The 22,145-nt window shown below is 47.2% G+C and overlaps 2 protein-coding genes across 7 annotated transcripts in view; one reads left to right on the forward strand and one right to left on the reverse strand.

The window, feature by feature from the left end:
* The window catches only part of KCTD10 (potassium channel tetramerization domain containing 10), a 27,803-nt gene extending 24,775 nt beyond the window's left edge, over nt 1-3,028 (forward strand). For all 4 annotated transcript variants that reach the window (XM_072802911.1, XM_072802909.1, XM_072802910.1 and 1 more), the window contains exon 7: nt 152-3,028. In XM_072802911.1, the coding sequence (XP_072659012.1) occupies nt 152-370 (219 nt within the window). In that variant the 3' untranslated portion in view covers nt 371-3,028. The remainder of the gene's footprint in view (nt 1-151) is intronic.
* MYO1H (myosin IH) overlaps nt 1,701-22,145 on the reverse strand; it is a 49,237-nt gene continuing 28,792 nt past the window's right edge. For all 3 annotated transcript variants that reach the window (XM_072802902.1, XM_072802901.1, XM_072802903.1), the window contains 15 exons: nt 21,710-21,815; nt 20,419-20,536; nt 15,972-16,085; nt 13,594-13,670; nt 11,733-11,801; nt 10,362-10,446; nt 9,775-9,934; nt 8,511-8,594; nt 7,596-7,689; nt 7,348-7,403; nt 6,452-6,587; nt 5,965-6,035; nt 5,727-5,824; nt 4,813-4,912; nt 1,701-3,779 (listed from right to left, as the gene is read on the reverse strand). In XM_072802902.1, the coding sequence (XP_072659003.1) occupies nt 3,753-3,779; nt 4,813-4,912; nt 5,727-5,824; nt 5,965-6,035; nt 6,452-6,587; nt 7,348-7,403; nt 7,596-7,689; nt 8,511-8,594; nt 9,775-9,934; nt 10,362-10,446; nt 11,733-11,801; nt 13,594-13,670; nt 15,972-16,085; nt 20,419-20,536; nt 21,710-21,815 (1,395 nt within the window). In that variant the 3' untranslated portion in view covers nt 1,701-3,752. The remainder of the gene's footprint in view (nt 3,780-4,812; nt 4,913-5,726; nt 5,825-5,964; nt 6,036-6,451; nt 6,588-7,347; nt 7,404-7,595; nt 7,690-8,510; nt 8,595-9,774; nt 9,935-10,361; nt 10,447-11,732; nt 11,802-13,593; nt 13,671-15,971; nt 16,086-20,418; nt 20,537-21,709; nt 21,816-22,145) is intronic.

A 22,145-nucleotide genomic window follows, 5' to 3' on the forward strand; every position in this document is an offset into this window, starting at 1 on the left:
TACTATAAAACTAATAATGGCAGTGTTAAGAGGAATCCCAGGGGCCTGCATGAGCCAGCGGCCCTTCTTGGAAGTACCAGGTGGCAGTAGAGGTAGTGGGGTATGTGTTTGTGATGCTAACTTACCTGCCTTGTGTTTTGTGGGAATGCAGGTGGAGTTCCCAGAGGCCCGGATTTATGAGGAGACCCTCAATATTTTGTTGTACGAGGCCCAGGACGGCCGAGGACCTGACAACGCGCTCCTGGAAGCCACAGGTGGGGCAGCTGGTCGCTCTCACCACCTGGATGAAGACGAGGAGCGAGAGCGGATCGAGCGTGTGCGGCGGATCCACATCAAGCGCCCGGATGACCGGGCCCACCTCCACCAGTGAGCAAGCAAGCAAGCGAGCCACCCTCCTCCTCCCTCCTCCCCTGTCATTCACTCCAATTCCTGCAGGCTCTTGGGCACCTTCCACTTCCCCTGGAGTCTGAAGATACTTTTGTAACAAGCCAGATGATTATTTTGATATTTCTCGACCAGGTGACTGTCTTTCCCCCAGATGAATGCACCCCGTTCTTGACCAAGCTATGTCCAAGGTCTCCCCCTTCCATGGGGATCTGAGAATCTTTGGAGCCAGGCTTTCTTGGTTCTCGGAGAAAAGTATGAATGGGTATGAAGTGGATGTGAGAAATTTTATTTGCAGTATTTATTTTTGTGGGTGTTGACTATGATTTGGGCTTTGGGGCGGCATGCCCCTGGGGTTCAGTCTGACAGCTCTGGGAGGGATCCTGCGGTTGGTGGCCACCAGAGGATTCTCTGAGCTCTCTATTTCCTAATCCTCCAGCCCAGCATGCTGGCTGCTAGTTTCTGTGCCCTAGGTCGGGCTGGCTCCAGGGCTTTGCCGGAAGTCCTTCTGCCCCAGGACTTTGCACCTCTAGCTCATGTGGGTAGATGATTACAGTTTGTGGCACGGAAGATAGGACTGATGAGCTTCGTGCCTCTGATTGTTCTAGTATAGCTCTGGGTGTCCGGCTCTATTGAGGGACAGGCCTATTAGGACCTCACGTGGCTAAGGCAGAGCTGGCCCTGGCAGGGAGTGCACGGCTCTGTTCCTGGCTCCCCCTGCCCCTGCATCTGTTCTCCTTGTTGGCCAACTCCCTTCTAGAAGGCCTTGTGGCCTGTTTAACAAGTGGAGCTCGTATACTGTCACTTCTTGGGCTCTATTCTTTCTTCCTCAGCCTTCTTCCCTGTTAGGCTGGGCTTCCTATCTCCAGGAGAAGCCCTGCCTTTTGCTTAGAAAGTGGAGGTGGCCCGGCCTCTGTCCACCAAGCCTGGCATCCAGGCAGGAAACCCATTCACACCAGCAGTCTCAGGGCAGCTCCCCTGCTGTAGATGCAGCCATCACCCGGAGATCCCCTTTTTGTCTTTGCCTCTGATTTTTACACAGTATGGAGTAGCCACAGCGAGCAGAGTTAGAGGATGTGCAGACCCTTTGAGGTCCAATAAAGTGTTCGTGTTCATGTTTAAGGGACGTGTGCGACTATGGATGGGGATGTGTGCTTGTGGGGCGCAGGGGGCCTGCACTGGAGCCCGGCCGTCCACATGGTGCTCGTGTAGGACGGACGTTCTCGGTTACCTACCTCCCAGTCTCCTCTGCGCCTGTGAAGGGACAGAAGTGAGTGGTGACTGACGTGGCTGGTTGCAACTAGACTACGTAGAGTAGTTACAAGGAGATGTGAACGTGTGTAAGGTAATGGATGGGATTTGTCTGCTTTTCAAGGGAAACATTACTGTTTTATACCAAAGGTATTAATATGGGCAGCCTTTGACACAGTGTATTCCAAAAAACGAGTTTATATTTTGAAATGGTTTTTACAGCTTAGGCTTTGTACACACTGCCCTTCTTGGGACAGTTGCATGCCTTTATTTGTATCCAGCAGCAAAGCCTACAATAAAACTTTAAAACAATCTTGACTGAACTTAAAAAAAAAAAAAAATCATGTTTCGGGGTCGATGCCTTTTAAACTGTTGTGTGGGAAACTTTCGTATTAGGCCATTCGAGTTTTATTAAGTGCTAAGGAAAGGGGGGGGCTTATACTGTTTCGTAAATATTTTATATACCGTTTCAGTTTTAAACACCAACCCTAGCGTTTGGGTTGAACTTTTTTAGAGAGTTAAAGTGAATGTCAGTTCTGATGTTTTCTGTAGGAATGGAAAAGCCATCATATGAATTGTTTTTTAACATATTTCTGTGAAGAGTAAGTTTGTGGAACAATCGGATTCGTTTGGGCTTCCACACCATATGAGCTAATGTCTCTGGCAGTCTTTACACTTTTCCTTAACTTTGCACTTGTAGTTTTGAGTCTCTGCTTTCCTGGGATCTGAACAGATTCCTGAAACATTCCGTGGTGAATGATACACCGTTAGCTGCATAGTCTTGAGCTGACAGCAGTGTTGGCTGGTCCAAGCTCTGTTAGCAAATGTATTCTACAAGGAACTGAATTTTATGATAGCATGAAGGGCAAACAAAGGTCAATATTTGTACTTAAGAGCCATGTAAGTAAAACACTGGCCTAAGATTTGGTAAAGAGTTAAGTTTTATTACATTGTAAGAGCTTACAGTTGGAGAACAGCTTTTGGTCCCTTGTCAAGCTGTTTTTTCAAAGAGGTCCTTGTTTGTGGTGACTGGGGGCCTGTGCCCAAGACAATCCTGGAGTAGCCTCTTCTATCGTCGTCCCCTCCCCCCCTATGATAGGTTGCAGATGAGCTGCCTGGCTGAGGTGCAGGGACCCCACCCTTTGCTTCGGTGGGATCGCCTGCACCTCCCAGCAGGTGCTCAGGACCCAAATGTCAACAACACTCAGCCCTCCTCTGCAAAGTGGGCTCCTGAGGGCTCCACCCAGCATCACTGTAGCACACCTGTGTGTCACTAACCTTTCTTTTTGTGCTATGGAAAAAAATGCTATAAACGTTAGAAGTAGTCACTGTATGTTGTACAAGCATTTGTGGACGTGTAAAATAAAAGTTACATATAATGCTTCTGTTTAAATGTTTTCTGGGTCTTTTCAGAAACCTAGCACAATCCAGCCAGTGCGATGGGGGTTCATGGCAAAGAGGATGGCATCTGTCCTCCATTTGTTCTGCTTCATTGCCTTGATGTTGCTGGGGAAGGTGGAGGTCATTATTCTGTAGTGTTTGGATTTAATCACTGCAAGGAAATCTTAGGTGGAAAGCAGAGTGAATCAGCTGGAGTTGCTACCGCCTTAATATGAGGGAGGGAGGCAGGGCCTGGGGAGATGGAAACACACCTAAGACCTTAACATTTCCACTACAGCTCCCCATTCTAGAACCCAAAGTGTCTCAGTTCCATTTAATTAAAACAAAATTCAAAATTTGGAGCTTTATCAAATTGTATGGGATCCCTCTCAGACTGTATATACTCCTTAATTGTTCTTCGGTGCCAGCTTGACAAAGGTAGAGGATCTGTTGCCCAGCCTATAATGACTTGTTCAAGTCCCCGTTGAGTGAAGGACCTGGTCGGGACACAGACCCATCCCCGCAGGTGACGTGAGGTTGGGCGCCTGAACAGGACCTTCTCATATAGTGCTCCAGGGCAGCCAAGAGCCAGGAAGTGGCATATGCCACTCAGTTTCTTCAGGTGTGCTCCTTTTCCTAGAGCTGCTGGGAACTTCCCTTGAAGGTGTAGCTACCTGGACAGCCTCTCGCTTCCTGGGGGCTTTCCTCAGCTGGAGCAGAGACGGCCATGGGAGAGGTCAGGAGGACTTCATGCCGACCGACACCTTGGGGGAGTGCCCACACTTAGGTTAGAGACCCCTTATGAGCCAGCAGCCACGTGGACGAGCTTCTAGAAGCCAGCCCCACCCACCAGCCACTTAGCATTTTCAGCCTGAGCCAGTCCAGCCCATGAGCTGTGTGACTCCCAAGACAAATTCCTTCTTAAAGGTTATACCCCTAAGACAGTGTGTAAGCTGAAAAAAATGACGTGTTACATTCAAAATGATACTTAAAAGATTTTAACTGATCCCCAGGAGTTTAGAGGCAGTTATGTTAGAAAAGCCTTTTGGGTCGGGTACTACTTACACTCAGAAAAAGTTTCCTAGTTAAGGGGATGCAAATGTAAATATGTACGTACAAGATACTTTATTAACAAACCGTTTGCTCATTCATTTGTATCGAATAATACTGGGTGCACCTACAAATACAGCTGAAAGGTTCAGCCCACTGTTTTAATCTGTCATTTCCCAGCAAAATGGGATCAAATTAAGCCCTGTGAGCTGCTTGCCAGTGAGGACTGTTGGGATGCCCGACCTAGCACCGGTGGGACCGGCAGGGAGGACAGAGCACCGGGCACCCAGCCTGGACTCTGCCAGACAGCAGTCAGCTCTGCTCTTTAGCCCCGAGCTCGTGCCCATTCCAAAGCCCAGGCTGCACCCCTGCCTGTTGCATCACAGCGCCCAGGGCTGACACTCAGGCACGGGCATTTTCCGAAGATCTCCAGGAGTTTCCAATGTCAGAGACAGGATAAGGCATAAGGCCTCCGCCATCCAGCGGAAAGTTGGCTTCGACATTTAAAACTGAGGATTTAACATCACCTTCCTGTTCACTAACCAGAAATAGGAGGTAAACCCATTTGCTTTCTTCAAGCCCTTTCATTCAGTGTGTGAATCTATACCTCTGGCATCAATACCTTCCTGTCCTTTTGATGTAGAATCAGGAATAAAGGGGAAAATGAACAGTCTATATATAGGAAGCTGAAATTGGTCAAATCTTTATATTCTCATGTAAAACTCACTTCCTGCCACAGCCACTCACCACGGTTAACTGTCCGTTTTTATTTTTATAGATTTGTTCTTCTGGTCCTGTGTCGAAAACTATTGTGCCTTCTTTTCCAGGACCGATATAAAACTGTAAACTGGAAAACACACAGAGTAATCAATTACTGACATTCTTAATTTTCACCTTCTGTCTGCAAAAGAAATTCACTTATGAAGATTTACTAGTTTAGAGAGCGAATTCCCATTTTATTACAGTTGTATTGTGTATTTGATAATCAAACGACGACCCTTGCCACAAGTAGGAAACTTACCACGTGTTTCTGGGGTTATTTCCAAATCAATTTAACACGTTCAGTTCTTCAAGGGGCCAGCCTGCTGTCTGAAGAACCACCTACATAGCATCCTGCTGAAACTCTCACGGGGTGGCCAGGTCTCCCCTCAGAGATCCCACAGAACACTCCTCACTCTCCCTCCCTCTTGCCCGTATGAATTTGCTCCTCAGGCTGCACTGGCCTGAGACCCATTAGCAGCAGCAGGGGGGCAGCCTGCTTGCATGGAGGCTCTAGGCGGCACGGCACCTGATTTTAGCCTGAGAACAAGAATCCAGTGTGGCCTCAAACTACCCCCTACCGTCCCTGACCAGCCAGCTGACACCAGGCTGGCTGCTTAGCCACCTTGTGCCACATAGTTCTATGTCCTAAAGAAATTTTAACGCTGCTGTCCTCTCATCAGTTGTAAGCAGCCTACAAAGCTGCAGCCCCTGTGCTCAGCCAAACATCCCAGACAACAGGCCTCCACAGGACAGGTGTGGCCGGCTCCTGCACTGGCCCAGAGGTCCACCTTTCACCTGGTGATGACTTCCCCCAGGAATGGAAAGGCCCTCGCTTTGAGAACTGGGCCCTAATACTCTGGCTGCCTTGGTGAACAAGTGATGGTGGAAAAAACCCCTACCTTCCCTGGACAACATCTACAATGTTCCCCCTCTTCACCAGCATGACGAGCTTCGTGACTGCTTCGAAGATGTGTTGACACTGGAGGATGGCATCCCCCTGACGAGGAGAGGACACAGCAGTTCTAGTAGCAGTGGCTCCAGAGGAAAGCACTCTTCCATACTGAGGCTGCAAGGCAGGCAGCTCAGTAGCGTGGCAGGGTTTCCCTCCTCTGGCAGACACTGGGGGCCGTCACTTACCTTTTGTTTGTGGTCCTCCGGCGAAACATGAATGACTAAGATTCCATCGCTGAGACTGCTAGTAGAGACACCTGAGGAGTAAAGACACAGATCCAGAGTCAGAAACCAGGAACTGGACAACTTGGCATTCATACAGAAAAAACGAGGTGGTGTATCTAGGAACACCCCCACCCCACACTTTGTCCCTCCTCACTGGGCCCCCGAGGATGAAGGGCACAGCCCAGCAATCAGCAGGCCCTGAGGCTGGGAGGGCGGTGCTCAGAATAAAACAGGTCATCGGAGAAGCTGTTGTCCGGCCAGGATACCTGGATGAAGGGGTGGCCTCTGACATTTACTCCAGAAAAAAGGCACAGGCCAGACCCGGGCAGCCCCAGGCTTTACAGGCACCCTACGCTTCTGACTTCCAGTGGAGGGTGTCTTCCTTACCGATGTTCGCCCAGGACCTAAGTCAACCCAGTGAATGGTCTGAAGATGGCCCATGTCTTACCTTTGAGTGTTGAGTATTCCATTTTCTGCTTGATTTTGGCAAGCTCCACCACATAAGCTGCATTCTGAGTAAGGAGGAGTTGGCGCTGCCGGGCCTTGAACCCTTTCCTGTCATATTTGATGACTGGGATGCCATACTGAAAGGAGAACACGGTGACTCCATGGGAAGAGGGGGTGGAGTACAGAACTCCTTATTACACCAGACTCTGGTAAGACTAGTTCCTTTAAGCACTCAGAGAGGCTCAAACGTCCTGCCACACAGCGCTTTCCACCCTTGACCCCTTGGGCCTCTCAATACCCCTGTCCTCCCCACTCACAGAAGGGTGGAGGCAGCAAGAGCTTAAGGAACCTGCCCAGATTGTGTACAGCTAAGTTACGAAGCCGCTGGCACCCTGCCACACTTCTTCGAATAGGGGATATTCAGCGATTAAGTTCATGACTGTTTTGCTCAATTTCATTGAAAACCAAACCCATGGGGTACCCCGGTGGCTCTGTAGGTTGGGTGTCTGCCTTCAGCTCAGGTCATTATCCCAAGGGTCCAGAGATTGAGCCCGGCATCGGGCTCCCTGCTTAGCAAGGAGTCTGCTTTTCCCTCTCCCTCTGTCCCTTCCCCTACCCTATTTGTGCTCTCTCTCAAATAAATAAATAAAATCAAAAGAAAAAGAGAGAACCAAACCTAGTTCCTAGGGTGACAGATAAGGACCATAAGAACAGCAACAGGTACCTAGTGGTCACATGGGCCCCACAGTCTTCATTAATACCCAGAACATTACAGTTGAGAGCCCAGCCCACCCTCCCAGCCCCCTGCATGTCAACAGCACTTCCAGACGCTCTTCATACAGAAAACAGACCCTGTTAAGGGAATCCGGTTTGACCCAAGGACACCCATTTCCTTACCTGGATTTTCTCATTGCTAATGAGTTGAAGCACTTTGGGATTAATGTCTCCTTCGTCTGGGGAGGGAACCAGAACACAGTGAATCAGCACTAAATACCATCTTGGTGCAAAAGCCACTGGTATCTGCTGGGTTTATGTCCCTCTGACAGAGACCTCACCTATGGTCAGGAAATGCTACGAAGTCAGGCATCTTCTTTTGACTCTTTAAAACAGGAGAAGCAAGAGCACAGATGGAAGAATGTACTCACCAATCCGACTGTTGGCAAAGGGCTGGTTTAAGACTTCTGCATAACCTTCTTTCTTTCCCCTGAAGAGTTCACTTGTAACCACCTTTTGCTGCATCTGGTTAAACAGAATTGGAAGTAAAACAGTGGTAGCCTGAGGATCCCTGGAACAGAGGCCCCTTAGGTCCATGGGGTGGTTTACTTTCCTTGATAAGCTGTAGAAGCCTTGTCCTGATTTGGCACAGAAATCACAACATGTTCTAGGCTTTGGCCAAGGTGCCCTAAAAATGACGCCGGCAGAGACCAGAGCAGGCACTTAATGCTGGTCTCTTGCATGCTCTTCCCAGAAGTGGAGTTTTCAGAATTTTCAGAGAGCACTTCTTTTCTTCTGGGTCAGAGATCTATCTATAAACTACAACCTGAGGGCCAAATCCACCCTGCTGCCTGTTTTTTGTAAGTTTTTTTTTGGGGCGGGGGGTTATTTTGTTTGTTTTGGCAGCATGGCTCTGCCATCCATTTATATGTTGTCTCTGGCAGTTTTTGTGCTCCGCTGGCAAAGCTGAGTGATTGTAACAGAAATCATGTGGCCAGCAAACCCCAAGATATTACTCTTTAGTGCTTTACAGAAAAAGTCTGCTCACCTGCAGATAAGCATGAACAAAACCCTCTGGCAGAAAAGGGGTCCTGCATTCTGTGCAGTACAGGGACCACCTGGGTTGTGTTCCCATGGCAACAGTGTGAGCGGCACCCCCCTCCCCCCTTAACAGCTGCCCGCGAACGAGGGTTCTGTGCTAAGTGGCCTGGGTGTGTTTAATCCTCAACACACGTATGAGGCAGGGGCCCAGGACGACCCTTGGCTCCCAGGTGAGACAGCGGGCAAGTGCCGCGAGTCCTGGCCCCTCCACCACCTTGCCACCTGCCCATGTTCCCTGTCCCTACCAGTGCTTTCCTCTCGGCCGTGATCCCGCGACAGTACTTCCGGACCAGGTTCCTTATGCACATTTTCCTGAGCAGGTCCGATGCCTGTGGGGAGAAGACATTTCTGTTCCATGTACCTCACTCATACCGAATCTTGGGTGGTGGCCACAAGACAGAAGCTTTGAAAGTACAGTGGAATCCAGTCTCATATAAATGACAGCGTTGGTATTTTAAACTCCAAGAAGGCAGTGAATTTGCTAATCTTGCACTACCTTTTCACTGTTGCTAGACCACTGGTTCTTTTTTTTGTTTTTAAAGATTTATTTACTTATTTATCCATGAGAGACACACAGAAAGAGGCAGAGACATAGAGAGAGGCAGAGACATAGGCAGAGGGAGAAGTAGGCTCCCTGCAGGGAGCCCAATGCAGGACTCGATCCCAGGACCCCAGGATCACGACCTGAGCCAAAGGCAGATGTTCAACCACCCAAGTACCCCTAACCTATTGGTTCTTAAACATGAATATGTCTGAGTCATCTGAGAACTAGCAAGAAAAAAAAAAAAGAAAAAATAAAGGACTCCTAGAGATGCTCAGTAGACCCAGGCTGGGACCCAAGATCTTACTTACATGACCCCCACTGCTCTCTAAGACCCTTGGGCCCTTGGGCCCTTGGACCATCTTTTGAGAAACATCTAGGTGACAGTCATTAAAAGCTATTGGGAAGGGGGTACTTGGGTGACGCAGTCAACTGAGCCTCCAACTCTTGACTATCATGAGATCGAGCCCCATGTTGGGCTCCTGGCTCAGCACAGAGTCGGCTTCTCTCCCTCTCTCTCTCTGCCCCTTTCTCTACTCCTTCTCAATCTCAAACAAATCTTTAAAAAAATCTTGGGGTACCTGGTGGCTCAGTGGTTGAGCATCTACCTTTGGCTCAGGTCGTGATCTCAGGGTTCTGGGATCGAGTCCAACATTGGGCTCCCCATGGGAAACCTGCTTCTCCCTCTGCCTGTGTCTCTGTCTCTCTCTCTCTCTCTCTGTGTCTCTCATGAATAAATAAAATCTTAAAAAAAAAGAAATTAATCATAAATGCTCTGTGCAAACAGACCTCTGTTGGCTTTAGCGTACGAATTTAGAGGAGTGCCATTTCTTGTGTAACAACCTTGCCAAGAAGCATTTCGCTAAGGCAGCCCTTTTGAGCCAAGGGAGGCCGTACAAGTACATATAGAAACTGAGCCCCATCAATGCCCAAGTCACTTGCAACAGGTGTCCCTGTTCAGTCCTCACATTTTCCAAGATGCCAGGAGGCCTCAGCCAGCTCTTGTCCAAGACATTCTTTGGGACATGGTAGCGAAGATTCAAGATGTAATTCTTACGCACGAACACGATAAACTCCTCATTGTCAGGGCAGAGGGGCTTGTTGCGGTTGATGAATCCCTTTATGAACCTATAGGGGCAAATGTTTCGTTAGCTTTCTGGCCCATTTCTTTACTGAGACTCTCTCCACTTGTTTGATTTCAAAGGCCAAAATGGTAGCAACCGCTCCAGTCGCCATGCAGGGTGACACTCATGTAGCCTGTAGGTCAAGTCTGCCCCCAAAGATATGTTCTATTTCACCCACACCATGCTCTGTTTTGTGTTGTGTTGAGTAGATTGAATTAGTTGCTAACAACAAACGGCATAGGAAGGCAGTTGTCCTTGTGACTTTTGAACTAATCAACATCATGAATTATGATGACTGGCAAATCAGGGAGCTCAGAGGACAGCAATGGAGCTGAATCCCTAAGGCCTGACATCCTGAAGGAAAGACTGGCTATCTGCACAAAGCCAAATAAGTCAACCAAGTCCACGGTCACCTTCTGTAGAGAACTCACTTTCTCACGGTCCGCACAGCCCACTTTCTCCTTTTGGCCACCTTCCGAGCCAGGGCCCCACGCCAGTGGGCTTCAAGTCTGATGGCTGAAAGAGTTCACTGCAGGCATTAGAAGGTGAGCACAATCACATTTAAATACAAAGGGCTTTCTTCAGAATCATTCACACACCGCCCCCCCTTTCCCCAAACATCCGGATGCCCACCACAGCTGTCAGCCGGCCCCAGAGATGGAAAATTGATGTGTTCCAAGTTCCTCTCTGGGGGTGCTCAGACCACTGAACCAGAGCGACAGGAACACCAACAGTGCTGTGGGAAGCTTTTAGGAGAGTCCCAAAATTACTGGAAGGGGTCCAAGCTTCCCCAGGTCTTCCTGAGGGGCACGTTAATTATGGGGCTGCGTTTGGTTTGTCTCATCCAGTGTGTGCTTTAGTTGTCTACACTTAAGAATTGAGATGCATCAATTGGGACACACAGAGATTCCTGGCTTGCTTCCCAATTTTTAAATGCTTTTCATATTTTGTTCAGTTATTCAGATTTTTAAAAAATGTTTTCTGGGGCACTTGGGTGGCTCAGTCTGGTTAAGCATCCATCTCTTGGTTTCAGCTCAGGTCATGATCTCATGGGTTGTGGGATCAAGCCCTGCGTCAGGCTCTGCACTCAGTGAAGAGTCTGACTGAGATTCTCTCTCTTTCTGAGTCTCAAATAAATGGATGAATAAAATCCTCTTAAAAAATGCTTTCTTTCATTCCTCATAGCAGCACTGTTTGTTACAAAACAAACAACGGCAACAAGCCACACGTCCATCAACAGAACAGCTAGATTATGGTATATGGTATATGGTATATGGATTATGTGCTATATGAATAGCACAGGGGTCTGCAAACTATGGCCCTTGGGCCAGCCACCTGTTTTTGTAAATAAAGTTTTTTTTTTATTTTTATTTATTTATGATAGTCACAGAGAGAGAGAGAGAGGCGCAGAGACACAGGCAGAGGGAGAAGCAGGCTCCATGCAGGGAGCCCAATGTGGGATTCGATCCTGGGTCTCCAGGATCGCGCCCTGGGCCAAAGGCAGGCACCAAACCGCTGCGCCACCCAGGGATCCCTGTAAATAAAGTTTTATTGCAACAGAACCATGCCCATTTATTTATGCATTGCCTATAGTACCTTTGTGCTACAACGCTGAGTAGCTATTGGCAGAGGCCAGATGACCCACAAATCTAAAGTACCATCTGGCCTTTAAGAAAAAGTCTGCCAACATCTGACATAGTACAATCCTGTGCAGCTATGAAAATAAACAACCAATAATACACAGGCTGACTGGTTGAATTTTTTGCTCATTGCAAACGGGCAAGTTTTTGTTGAATTCTTACCTGCTTGTCTTTTTTTCACATACACTCTCCTTTCTAGGCAGGCTTTGTATGTGGCTTGGATCCTCGCAACTTAAAATAAAACAAAAGTTTTGGTGAAAAGGCTTTTGGTTGTGCAACCCTGTAGTTGTGCTCTTGGAGGGCAGGTCGGAAGTGGCCTCAGGGTGTACAGCACAGAGCAGAGGGACCAGTGCAGCGGGGCAGGAGGGGAGGGGGGTGGGGTTCATGAAGCCTGGCTGCCAGAAGCTTCTGGCTCCCCTGTCCCTCTCCTTCCCTGAGAGTAAAGAACAGACTCAGTGGTAAGAGCCTCCCCACCCCCACCCTGTCTAGTGAGGTTCCAAGCAAGGCACTGTTTCATCCTCACACCACCCCTAGATGCAGGTGCCAAGCACAAGCCACAAATGGGTGTGCAGGCTCAGGCAGTGGAAACCTGAGTATGAGCAGTGCAGCTACTGTGGAGTGTGAACCCAGGCATGTGGGACCACATGCATGCTCGCCCTGGAGCTTCTCTATCCACGTCTCTCCACCTGGTGACTGAGTTCCCATGACAGGCCAAGCTCATCGGGCTCCCCATGCCCCCACAGACCAGTAGCAGCCCATCCCTTGGGGACTGATTAGAAACACTGTCTGAGCACCCCTACCCCTGCCCCACCTACAGCCAGCACCTGCCCAGAAACCAGGTCCTAGGATCAGTGCTTGCTGCTGTCAGGGTCAAAACATGAGATCCTCAAGCACAGTGGTTACAAGCCCAGATCCTGAAGCCAGAGAGACCCATGTTCAAACCCCGGCTCTGTCGCTTACTGGCTGTGCAGCCTTCAGCAAGTTCCAACATCTTAGAGCTCAGGTTCCCGGAATATAAAGTGGAGATAAGAGGGGCACAAAGGTTTGTTCTAAGAACACAATGAGGTCCTGAGCACAGAGGATATCATATGCAGCCAGCACACAGCAAGCATTCAGATTACTCCACAGGGCACGTCTCAACAGAGCAGTTGAGATTTCAAGGAAGAAGTCCCATCCCACTGCAGTAGTTTTTAAATTTGGTTGCTCTCCCCCACCCCCACCACCCCATAACTTTCCTTATTCACCATGCACAAACCCCCTCCACCCTGGCTGCAGGCTTTGAAACGACACCTTCCAACATCAGATACAGATATGAATGAAGTTTTCAAAGCTTCATTTGAGATTTAGGCCCTGGCATAGCACAAGATTTGGGTCCTGGGTGCCTGGGTGGCTCAGTCAGTTGAACATCTGCCTTCACCTTGAGTCATGATCCTGGGGTCCTGGGGTTGAGTTCTACATCAGGCTCAGTGGAGCCTGATGCTCAGCGGAGAGCCTACTTCTTCCTCTACCTCTGCCCCTCCCCACTGCTTGTGTTCTCTCTCTCAAATAGATAAATAAAATATTAAAAAAAAAAAAGAGTTGGGTCTTAACTAGAACTGGGACAGCAATCCAGTGTTTAACTTTCCTTTTTTTTTTTTAAAGATGTTATTCTATTTATTCATGAGAGACAGAGAGAGAGCCAGAGAGAGAGAGAGAGGCAGAGACACAGGCCGAGGGAGAAGCAGGCTTCCCACAGGGAGCCCAATGCAGGACTCAATCCCAGGACCCCAGGATCATGACCCAAGCCAAAGGCAGATGATCAATCACAGAGCCACCCAGGCGTCCCGGGTTTAACTTTCCATATATATCCATGACTGCCCTCTGAACACACATTAGGGCATAAATCCATGTGTGTCTTATCACAACCCCCAATTTTCAGAGCCAACGCTTCTGATGCTTATATCAAACAGCAGATGTAAGGTGTATCCCAAGCTAAGCTGGGTTCATTTCACATTCTACTGAAATCAGGACAGAGAAACATTACCTAATTGATGTTTACTAAATTCAAAGGCATCTTCAGTAGCAAACAGAGTTCTGGGGAAACGAATAAATATTTTGGTTCTAGAAGTGAAAAGAGAGATGGTTGTAATGGTTAGTTGGTCAGTTACCATCTGCACTGGCTTGAATAGCAGTGTCTCCCCCAGAGCCTCAGAATGTGATCTTATCTGGAAATAGGGTCTTTGCAGACATCATCAAGGTAGGGATTGAGAGGAGATCATAGAGAATGATGGGTGACCTAAATCCAGTGAGTGTGTGCTTATAAGGGACAGAAGAGGACACACACACACACACACACACAGATAGGGAAGTTCATGTGAAAACGGGCAGAGACTGGAGGGTTGGGACCACGAGCCAAGGAATGTCAGGGGCCACCAGAAGCTGGGAGAAGCAAGGAAGTCTCTCTTGCAAAGCCCGCTGACACCTTAATTTTGGACTTTGAGCCTTGAGAACTGTGAGAGAGTACTTTCCTGTTGCTTTAAGCCAGCCAGTCTGTGGTCATTCATTTATCCAGTCTCAGGAAACTACGACACCAATTCAACCTGAAGTTACTTCTTGGGTTTTGAAAACTGATGACAAGGAATAGGAGTCTAAGTTTAAGAGAAGATCCCATCGACCAAAAAAGATAAATCATCAATGTCCATCATCGCTTCCTGCCTGCCCTACCCAGCTTGTGAGGGAAACTTCCCAGGGCAGCCACTGGAGGAAGCAGTGCCTCATGTCCCGTGATCCCAGGTCCCCATCCCACACAGATCCCACCGGTGACCTCCATGGTCTGCCTCACTCAGGATGGGCTAAGCCCCATTCCCCTCAGGGATCTGGCTTGGAGATGTAATGAAGTCTTGAAGCAGGGCCCAGGACAGAAGCATAAGGATGGAGAGGGACCAGGGTGACCACAGAGGGCTAGGGGGTTGGCGGGCAAAGTTCATGGATAGATACGAAGGCAGAAATTCTCTGCAGCCTGGGAATGCCCATCTACATCCTTGGGCACTGTTCCTTACCACCACACACCAACCCTGACCAAAATGACTCTAAGGACAGACCAAAATCTTCCTGGTTCACCACACTGAGTTTGCCTCAATACTATCAATGGGTATGAAAGTTCTACTGATCCTGGACAATTAGAGCGATAGCAATGTGCTCAGAGTTCTAGAACACCACCTTCTGGAATGCCACAGGAGCTTTCACATTAAGAAATCCCTAATAGCCTCCTCTGAGAAATCCTGCATGCATTTGAACAATAAAAAGTCCATGCAAACTCATTTTGCAGGCAAAGAGGTGCCACGGAGCTCTAAGTCAGGTTTAGAACACAGGGCTTCCAACTTAATCTCCTCAACAGGCAGTAATAGAGCCCTTCCAACCACCTGGAACCTGTGATACTGTGATTTGTAATAGGAAATACATATTTGGTCATAGTTCCCCAAACCCTTATAATTAGAGCAAAAGGGACATCTTTTGTTATGATATTTGGATTTTGTTCCTGAGATGGTTTCAAAGTGATAAAAGTGAAATGGATGTCTTGCTGTTTATAATAGATCCCTTCCGGCCACACCACACCTGAATTTATGCCAAGGAGATGATGTTCGCAAAGCCCCCTGGATAACCTCAAGATGATGGCTCATTGCTGGGGGAACCAATCTTGAGATGAGAAGCTCAAAACTCTCAGCCCACATCCAGGTAGGGGAGAGGGGCTAGGGATTGAAGTGATGACCAACAGCCAATGATTTTATCAATCATGCCTGTGTAATGAAGCTTCCATAAAACCCCAAAAGGACATGGTTTTGATGTTCTGGGTGGGTACACCTGGAGAGGGCATGGAAGCTCCATCCTTTTTCCCCAACCCACCCTATGCATCTCTTTCATCTGGCTCTTCCTGAGTTCTATCCTTTTGTAGTAAGCCAATAACCCAGGAAGTAAAATGTTTTCTGAGTTCTGTGAGCCACTCTAGCAAATCAAACCTAAAGAGGGCGTCCTAGGAACCTCCAATAGATATCCAGTCAGTGGTCAGAAGCACAGGTGACATAGAGACTTGCAATTGGCATCTGAAGTGGGGGGTGGACAGTCTTACAGGACTGAGTCCTTATCTTGGGGATCTGACACTACTCGAGGTAGACAGTGTCAGCATTGAGTTGAAGTGTAGGACACCCCAGCGACTTTCAGAAGTACTGTGGAATGTTCTGAGTGTGAGCCAAGTACTGAGAGCAGACACACACAGGAGTTTTGTCTTTACAGAGCTGCATTGAAATGGAGTGGATAGAAGTATCTGTACCTCTACATAAATTCCTTAAAAAATTCATCTCCAGGCTCTAGATGCTTATGGATCAATGCAGAAAACTTTCTAACGGGCATTTCTTGGCCGCTTACCTCCCTAACTTGTACTCTTCCGGTGTGTAGCCAATGTACTTGATCAGCCGTTCTACGCCCTCTGCTGGAGGCCCATGCCAGTATGGCCAGGTGTCTGGGCACAGAGACTTGTACCTGGGGAGAGGAACAGCCCTTCCAGAAAGCCATTGGACTTTACACTCACCCACCGAACCCTCCACCAGAGGTCAGCTTTGCTCAGCTGTGGCATGCCAGCCACTCAGCACAACCTAGCGGACTCATCACACCAAACTTCCTTGAATTCAACAAGTGTTACATACACTTGGCAAGAAAGATAAAAGAGAGAAGCTTTCAGTAGGGTGGGTCTGACCTGTCTTCATGAAACAATGACATCATCAGATAATCCACCCAAGCAACTCCATTCCACTTCTAAGTATATACATGGAGACATGAAAATATGGGTCCACACACAGGCTCATACATGAACGTTCACCATGTCATACTGTCATTATTTATCATAGACAAAAGATAGAAAACACCTAAATGTCTGTCTACTGATGAATGAGTGAATAAACATGGGCCAGCACAGGAGGACAAGGTACCATGCCTGGTAAGTAATGTGGGACTTGGACCCAATAATGACTAAGATCCTGATTTCAGCATACATTTCTAGTATGTGGTCACTATAAAAAGAACCATGTGGTCTGTAACATAATGAAATAAGCCAATGCAGAATTCAAAGTGCCTATGGACTAAGGCTAGAAGCTATACAACCGGAGCTGCTAGACCAGGACCACACTGCCTGGGTTCAGGTCCAGCTCAGGAGCTGGACAAGTCACTTTGCCCCCTCACCTCTGCAATGTGAACAATTAACAAGACCTTCCTCGTGGGGGCATCACAAGGTCGAAGTGAGATAATCCATGGAAGATATTGGGCACAGTCCAAGACTTCAAAAACTGTTAGCTATGGTGATCCTATTATGCTTCTTACCCTTAATATTGTGAGATACGGTTTGTACTATTTTAAAATCACATTAAACTGTTAAAAAAACATATTTATTTTCCTGGAACTATACTTTATGAAAAAGTCCATTAAGGGCATTGCCATGGAATGAATGTCTATGTCGTCCCCTCATCTTGAATTCACGGGCTGAAATCCTAACCCACAATGTGATGGTGTTAGGAGGTGAGGGCCTTCAGGGAGGTGATGAGGTCATCATGAATGGGATCAGTGCCTTTATAAGAGAGACCCGAGAGCTCCCTCACCCTCTTTCTACCATGAGAGGACACAAGAGAATGGCACTCTGCATGCAACCCCAAGAAAATTCTCCCCGGAATATGACCATGCTGGTGTCTTGATCTCAGATTTCCAGCCTCCAAAACCATGAGAAGTAATTCTCTGTTGTTTATAAGCCACCCAGTCTATGGTAGTTTGTTATAGCAGCCCAAACTAAGACAAATATTAAGTGTCACATGTTCTTCCCCGATTATCTCTCTAAGTCTAGCCACACACACAAAGGCGCAGGTGCATTACTACCCCAGAGAATGCCATTGAGCCTCAGGCCTTGCTCCCACCTGCCCAAACCACACCCATCACTAGCACATGCCATCAAAGCAGTCCAAACATGGGACAGACAAAGTCGGGGATGGGGAGATGTCTTAAACACCTGCAGAGTGGAGGGACTAGGAACTTCAGTCTTTTTCAACTCTGAGATGCAATTGCTTCCTGATCAAGGGAAGTGGTGCCAGGCAGGGTACACATATATTTGATCATCTTCGGCCCCTCCCCAGGGCCACTGATCTGCAGCCATCTGGCCCTCCCAAATGGTCCTCCAACCTTCCCATTTCTTCCAGGCTCTCCTGCCTGGATTGTTATCCCCAGATAGCCTCATGGTTCCCTCCCTCCTTTGCAAAGGCCCTCCCAGACCACCTTACCTAAAGAGGTAAGGCCTTCTATCTTTCCACCCTCTTTTTCCCTTACCTGCATTCATTTTCCTTCAAAGATACATTCCCACCTGACCTCGTATATCCTCTTTATCACTAGCAGACTCCCCCAATGGGAAGTAAGCCCCACGCAGGGGTGGGGGGTATGTGGTCTGTCCTGTCCCCTGTTGTTACACAGCACTTAGGACAGCACTGGTGCACAGCAGGTGCTCACTAGTATTTATGCAGAGTAACTGAGCCTCAGATGACAACAAGATATAAAAAAGATGTATGAAGAGCAAAAACTGCAGAAAAATGGTAACATCAAGTGCACGTGTGTTTGGGGGTGGGGTGGGGCAGGCAGCGGCTGCTGATTCTGGCCATCTCCAGCAAAGATGGAGATTCAGAAAAAGATGAATCAGTTAAAAAATGAACAAGTTGCTGATGAGCAAGAACAGCATACAAAGGAGATATGTTTTTAAAAGTGGGGGGAATAGGCTGGTAGTTCCTCAACCAATTAACTCAGTAGTGACTGATTACCATGACGTAGTAATCTACTCCTAGGTACACACACCCCCCAAATAAAAACACATGTCCACATAAAAACCTGTACGTGTATGTTCCTAGCAGCATTATTCATAATAACCTGAGAAACAACCCAAATGCCCATCAGCTGATAAGTAAAATGTAGTCTATCCATACAATGGAGTATGGTTCCTCACTACAAAGAAATGAAGCACTGATGCTATGACAAGGATGAGCCTTGAAAACACTGTGTGAGGTGAGAGAAATCAGTCATGAAAGGCCACCTACTGCATAATTCTATGCGTATGAAATGTCCAACAGGGAAATCTATAGAGACAGGAAGCAGGTTAGTGGTTGCTTAGGGCTGGGGCTGGGGTGATAAGGAGATTATAGCTAAAGGATATCAGCAGGTATATAAATCATTAACATAACAGTGAGACTGGAGAACAGTATGGAGATTCCTCAAAAAGTTAAAAATAGAGCTACCCAAAGATCCAGCAATCACACTTCTAGGTGTTTGCCCAAAGGAGACGGAAATACACATTCAAAGACGTGTATAGCAGCATTATCAACGATAGCCAAACTATGAAAAGAGCCCACATGTCCACTCACCGACGAGTGGATAAAGAAGATGGAGTGTATATATACAATGGAATATTACTCGGCCGTCAAAAAGCATGAAATCTTGCCATTTGCAACAACATGGCTGGAACTAGAGGGTATTATGGAGAGTGAAAGAAGTCAGACAAATACTGCATAATCTCACTTTTATGGGGAATTTAAAAAACTAAACAGGTAAATATATGGGAAGGGGGAAGGAAAAAAAGGAGGGAGGGAAAAAGCATTAAGAGATTCTTAATGACAGAGAACTAAGGGTTGATGGAAGAAAGTGAGTGGGGGATGGGCTAGATGGGTGATGGGCATAAAGGAGGGCATTTGTGATGAGCACTGGGTGTAAGTGTATGAATGTAAGTGATGAATCACTGAACTCTACTCTGGAAACCAATATTGCGCTGTATGTTAACTAACTAGAATTTAAATAAAAATAGCAGCGAGGAAATGGATTATTACTTAGTAAGTGCATATAAGGAGATAGCACTTACCAAGACATGAGATTCATGGGAGGAAAAGCAGCATGATCCCTGGTAGAGAGAGATCTGCGATCACTAAGTCAGGGGTTAAAAATAAGAGCTGCTAGGAAATGCTCAATTTTCAAAAGGCAGAATCTTGACACAAGTTGCAAAATAAATACAAGAAATTAGAGGAAAAAATTATAAGCTCATGTACACTTTAATAAAGTTGTAGTTCAAAAGAAGCCTAGTATCAGATTGCAATTTGAAATTACCAATCTTCAACCATGTTGACCTACAAAAATAACCATTATGCTTCCCTTGAGAGTATGAGAATATGTTGATTTTTTTTTTTTTTTTTTTGGTAGCAGAAATTCACACACAGCCCACCACCAATGAAGTATTGGTGCACAAATGATTTAGGTGGTGGTGAATTTATCGTTAAATCCTGATAAACTCTCAGAGATCAGACAATTTAATCTCTATGTTACCTATAAGGAAAGAGATCATGGCTAGAAGAGACAGGACAGGGATCCCCACCCAGCTTTGTGTGACTTCAATGTCCATGTTCCCATCATTACACTTGCTTCTCCTGATAGCCCACGATGCCAAGGGGATTGCTCTTAGATTGACTAAACGAGCACTTACAGTCACCTTGGGGAGGGGCTTCCCCAACTACAGACAGACTCAAGTGGCACCCTGCCCATGTCTGTCCCCTAGTGGCACGTCTATGCATCAGTCTTGAGCTTCCTGGACTCCCAAGAAGTCACAGGCTTAGGGAAAGGAAGGGAAGAAGGTAAACTGACTTAGTTTTTATTCTCCAAAATGTTAGTGTTAATCATAGTTATGGCTACAGTAGAAGTAGTTCTGAGTTCCTGGGGGGATGGCCTTTTATTCATCATCACACCCAGAGACTCCCCACACAGTAGGTTTTTGACTGTACTGGCTTCAGATCAACAAAACAAACTTTACCTTTGCAAGAAATGCTCATATTTCCGCCGGTATGCAAAGCCGGCCCGTCTCACCCGCAGATGCTCCATCAGCCCCAGGTACTTGATCTGATGCCTTACGAGCAAGTCATCAAACTTGTCTTTGGAAACACAGAAGGGAGAGTGACAGTAAAGGGCCCCATGGCTCTGTTTCAACTAAGACCACAGGCTGCAAGCTGACAATCCATGGGCTAGATCTGGCCACAGACTTATTTTGTCAGGTCCTAATTTGTGTGTGTGTGTGTGTGTGTTAATGGGGGAATTTTATAGGAAAATCTGGATTTCTGGCTTCTTTTTAAAAAACTATGGTGTCCAGCTGGGATGCCTGGGTGGCTCAGCATTTGAGTGCCTGCCTTAGGCTCAGGGTGTGATCCCAGGGTCCCAGGATTGAGTCTCACATCAGGCTCCCTGCATGGAGCCTGCTTCTCGCTCTGCCTGTGTCTCTGCCCCTCTCTCTGTCTCATGAATAAATAAATAAAATCTTAAAAAAAAACAAACTATGATATCCAGCCATTTGGGGGTAAACTCCCACATGGCAATAACTTGTTGGAAGGGAATAGGATTGCCCTTTTTTTTTTTTTTTTTTTTTAGGACTGCCCTTTTGGATAGCATGTGCCCTTTGCAGTGTTCCACAGTCCCCTTCACTCCCTACTGCTTTACAACCAGTCTGCTTCACTCATTTGTTCTTTCCACCTGCCTTCTGTACAACTGTGTTACCGACCATGGCAGGTGCTTGGAAGATACCTAAGTCATAAACCATTTTGGAAGACTGTTCCCTGGCTAGAGAGAAACAACACTGTTTCCCTCACCTGTGACATCTGTCTGGCTCAGCTGTGTTGTTCCTGAAACTGGTCAGGATCTAAGCAATGCTCACTCAGGATCGCAAAAAACAAAACAAAACAAAACAAAACAAAAACCCTCTCCCTCCCTATTCATTTGCCTTCTGGTCATTTAAAAATGAAAAGAATTGGGATCCCTGGGTGGCTCAGCGGTTTGGTGCCTGCCTTTGGCCCAGGACGCAGTCCTGGAGTCCCGGGATCGAGTCCCGCATCGGGCTCCCGGTGTGGAGCCTGCTTCTCCCTCCTGTGTCTCTGCCTCTCTCTCTCTGTCTATCATAAATAAATAAATCTTTAAAAAAAAAATGAAAAGAATTCATGTGTAAAGGACAAGGCACAAGCCTGTAGGGATTTTTAGGATTTTAACCCACTGCCATCTTGGCTTTCCTCTCAGATTTATTTTCCTGAGCTCAGTGTTCAGAACGATTCATGACTCACTGGGTTCTTTCCTCTCATTGGGTTTGATGCAACGGATGTATGAAGGTTCCTTAGAGATGAGGATTTCCAGAAGGCTGCTCAGGCTGTTTTTAAACTGAGTCCCCACCTTCAGAGAGAAAGAAAGAGAGAGAATGAACTAAGTAGATATTGCTTCTCTCAGTCAATACAGAGATCAGCTAGGGCACAAGACCCCAGCTCTTTAGATCCCAGCTCCTGATAGATTGCCCTACCTGTTACCATCTTGCCCCCTAAGCAAAGGTTTTGGGTGTCCTGGCCTGAGAAGTCCAAGCTCAGACTGGTTAAGCAGAGAGGCTAGATGCTTTCTTCATTTAGCACTTATGTGGTGCACGCTTCATAGGAACTCGTATCACCATTGAGACAGTCATCTCCAACACACACCCATTTCCTTGTTACCAAGCTTCCTTTATGACACCTG

The sequence above is a fragment of the Canis lupus genome, chromosome 27, assembly GCF_048164855.1.
Source record: "Canis lupus baileyi chromosome 27, mCanLup2.hap1, whole genome shotgun sequence".
Lineage (NCBI taxonomy): Eukaryota > Metazoa > Chordata > Mammalia > Carnivora > Canidae > Canis > Canis lupus.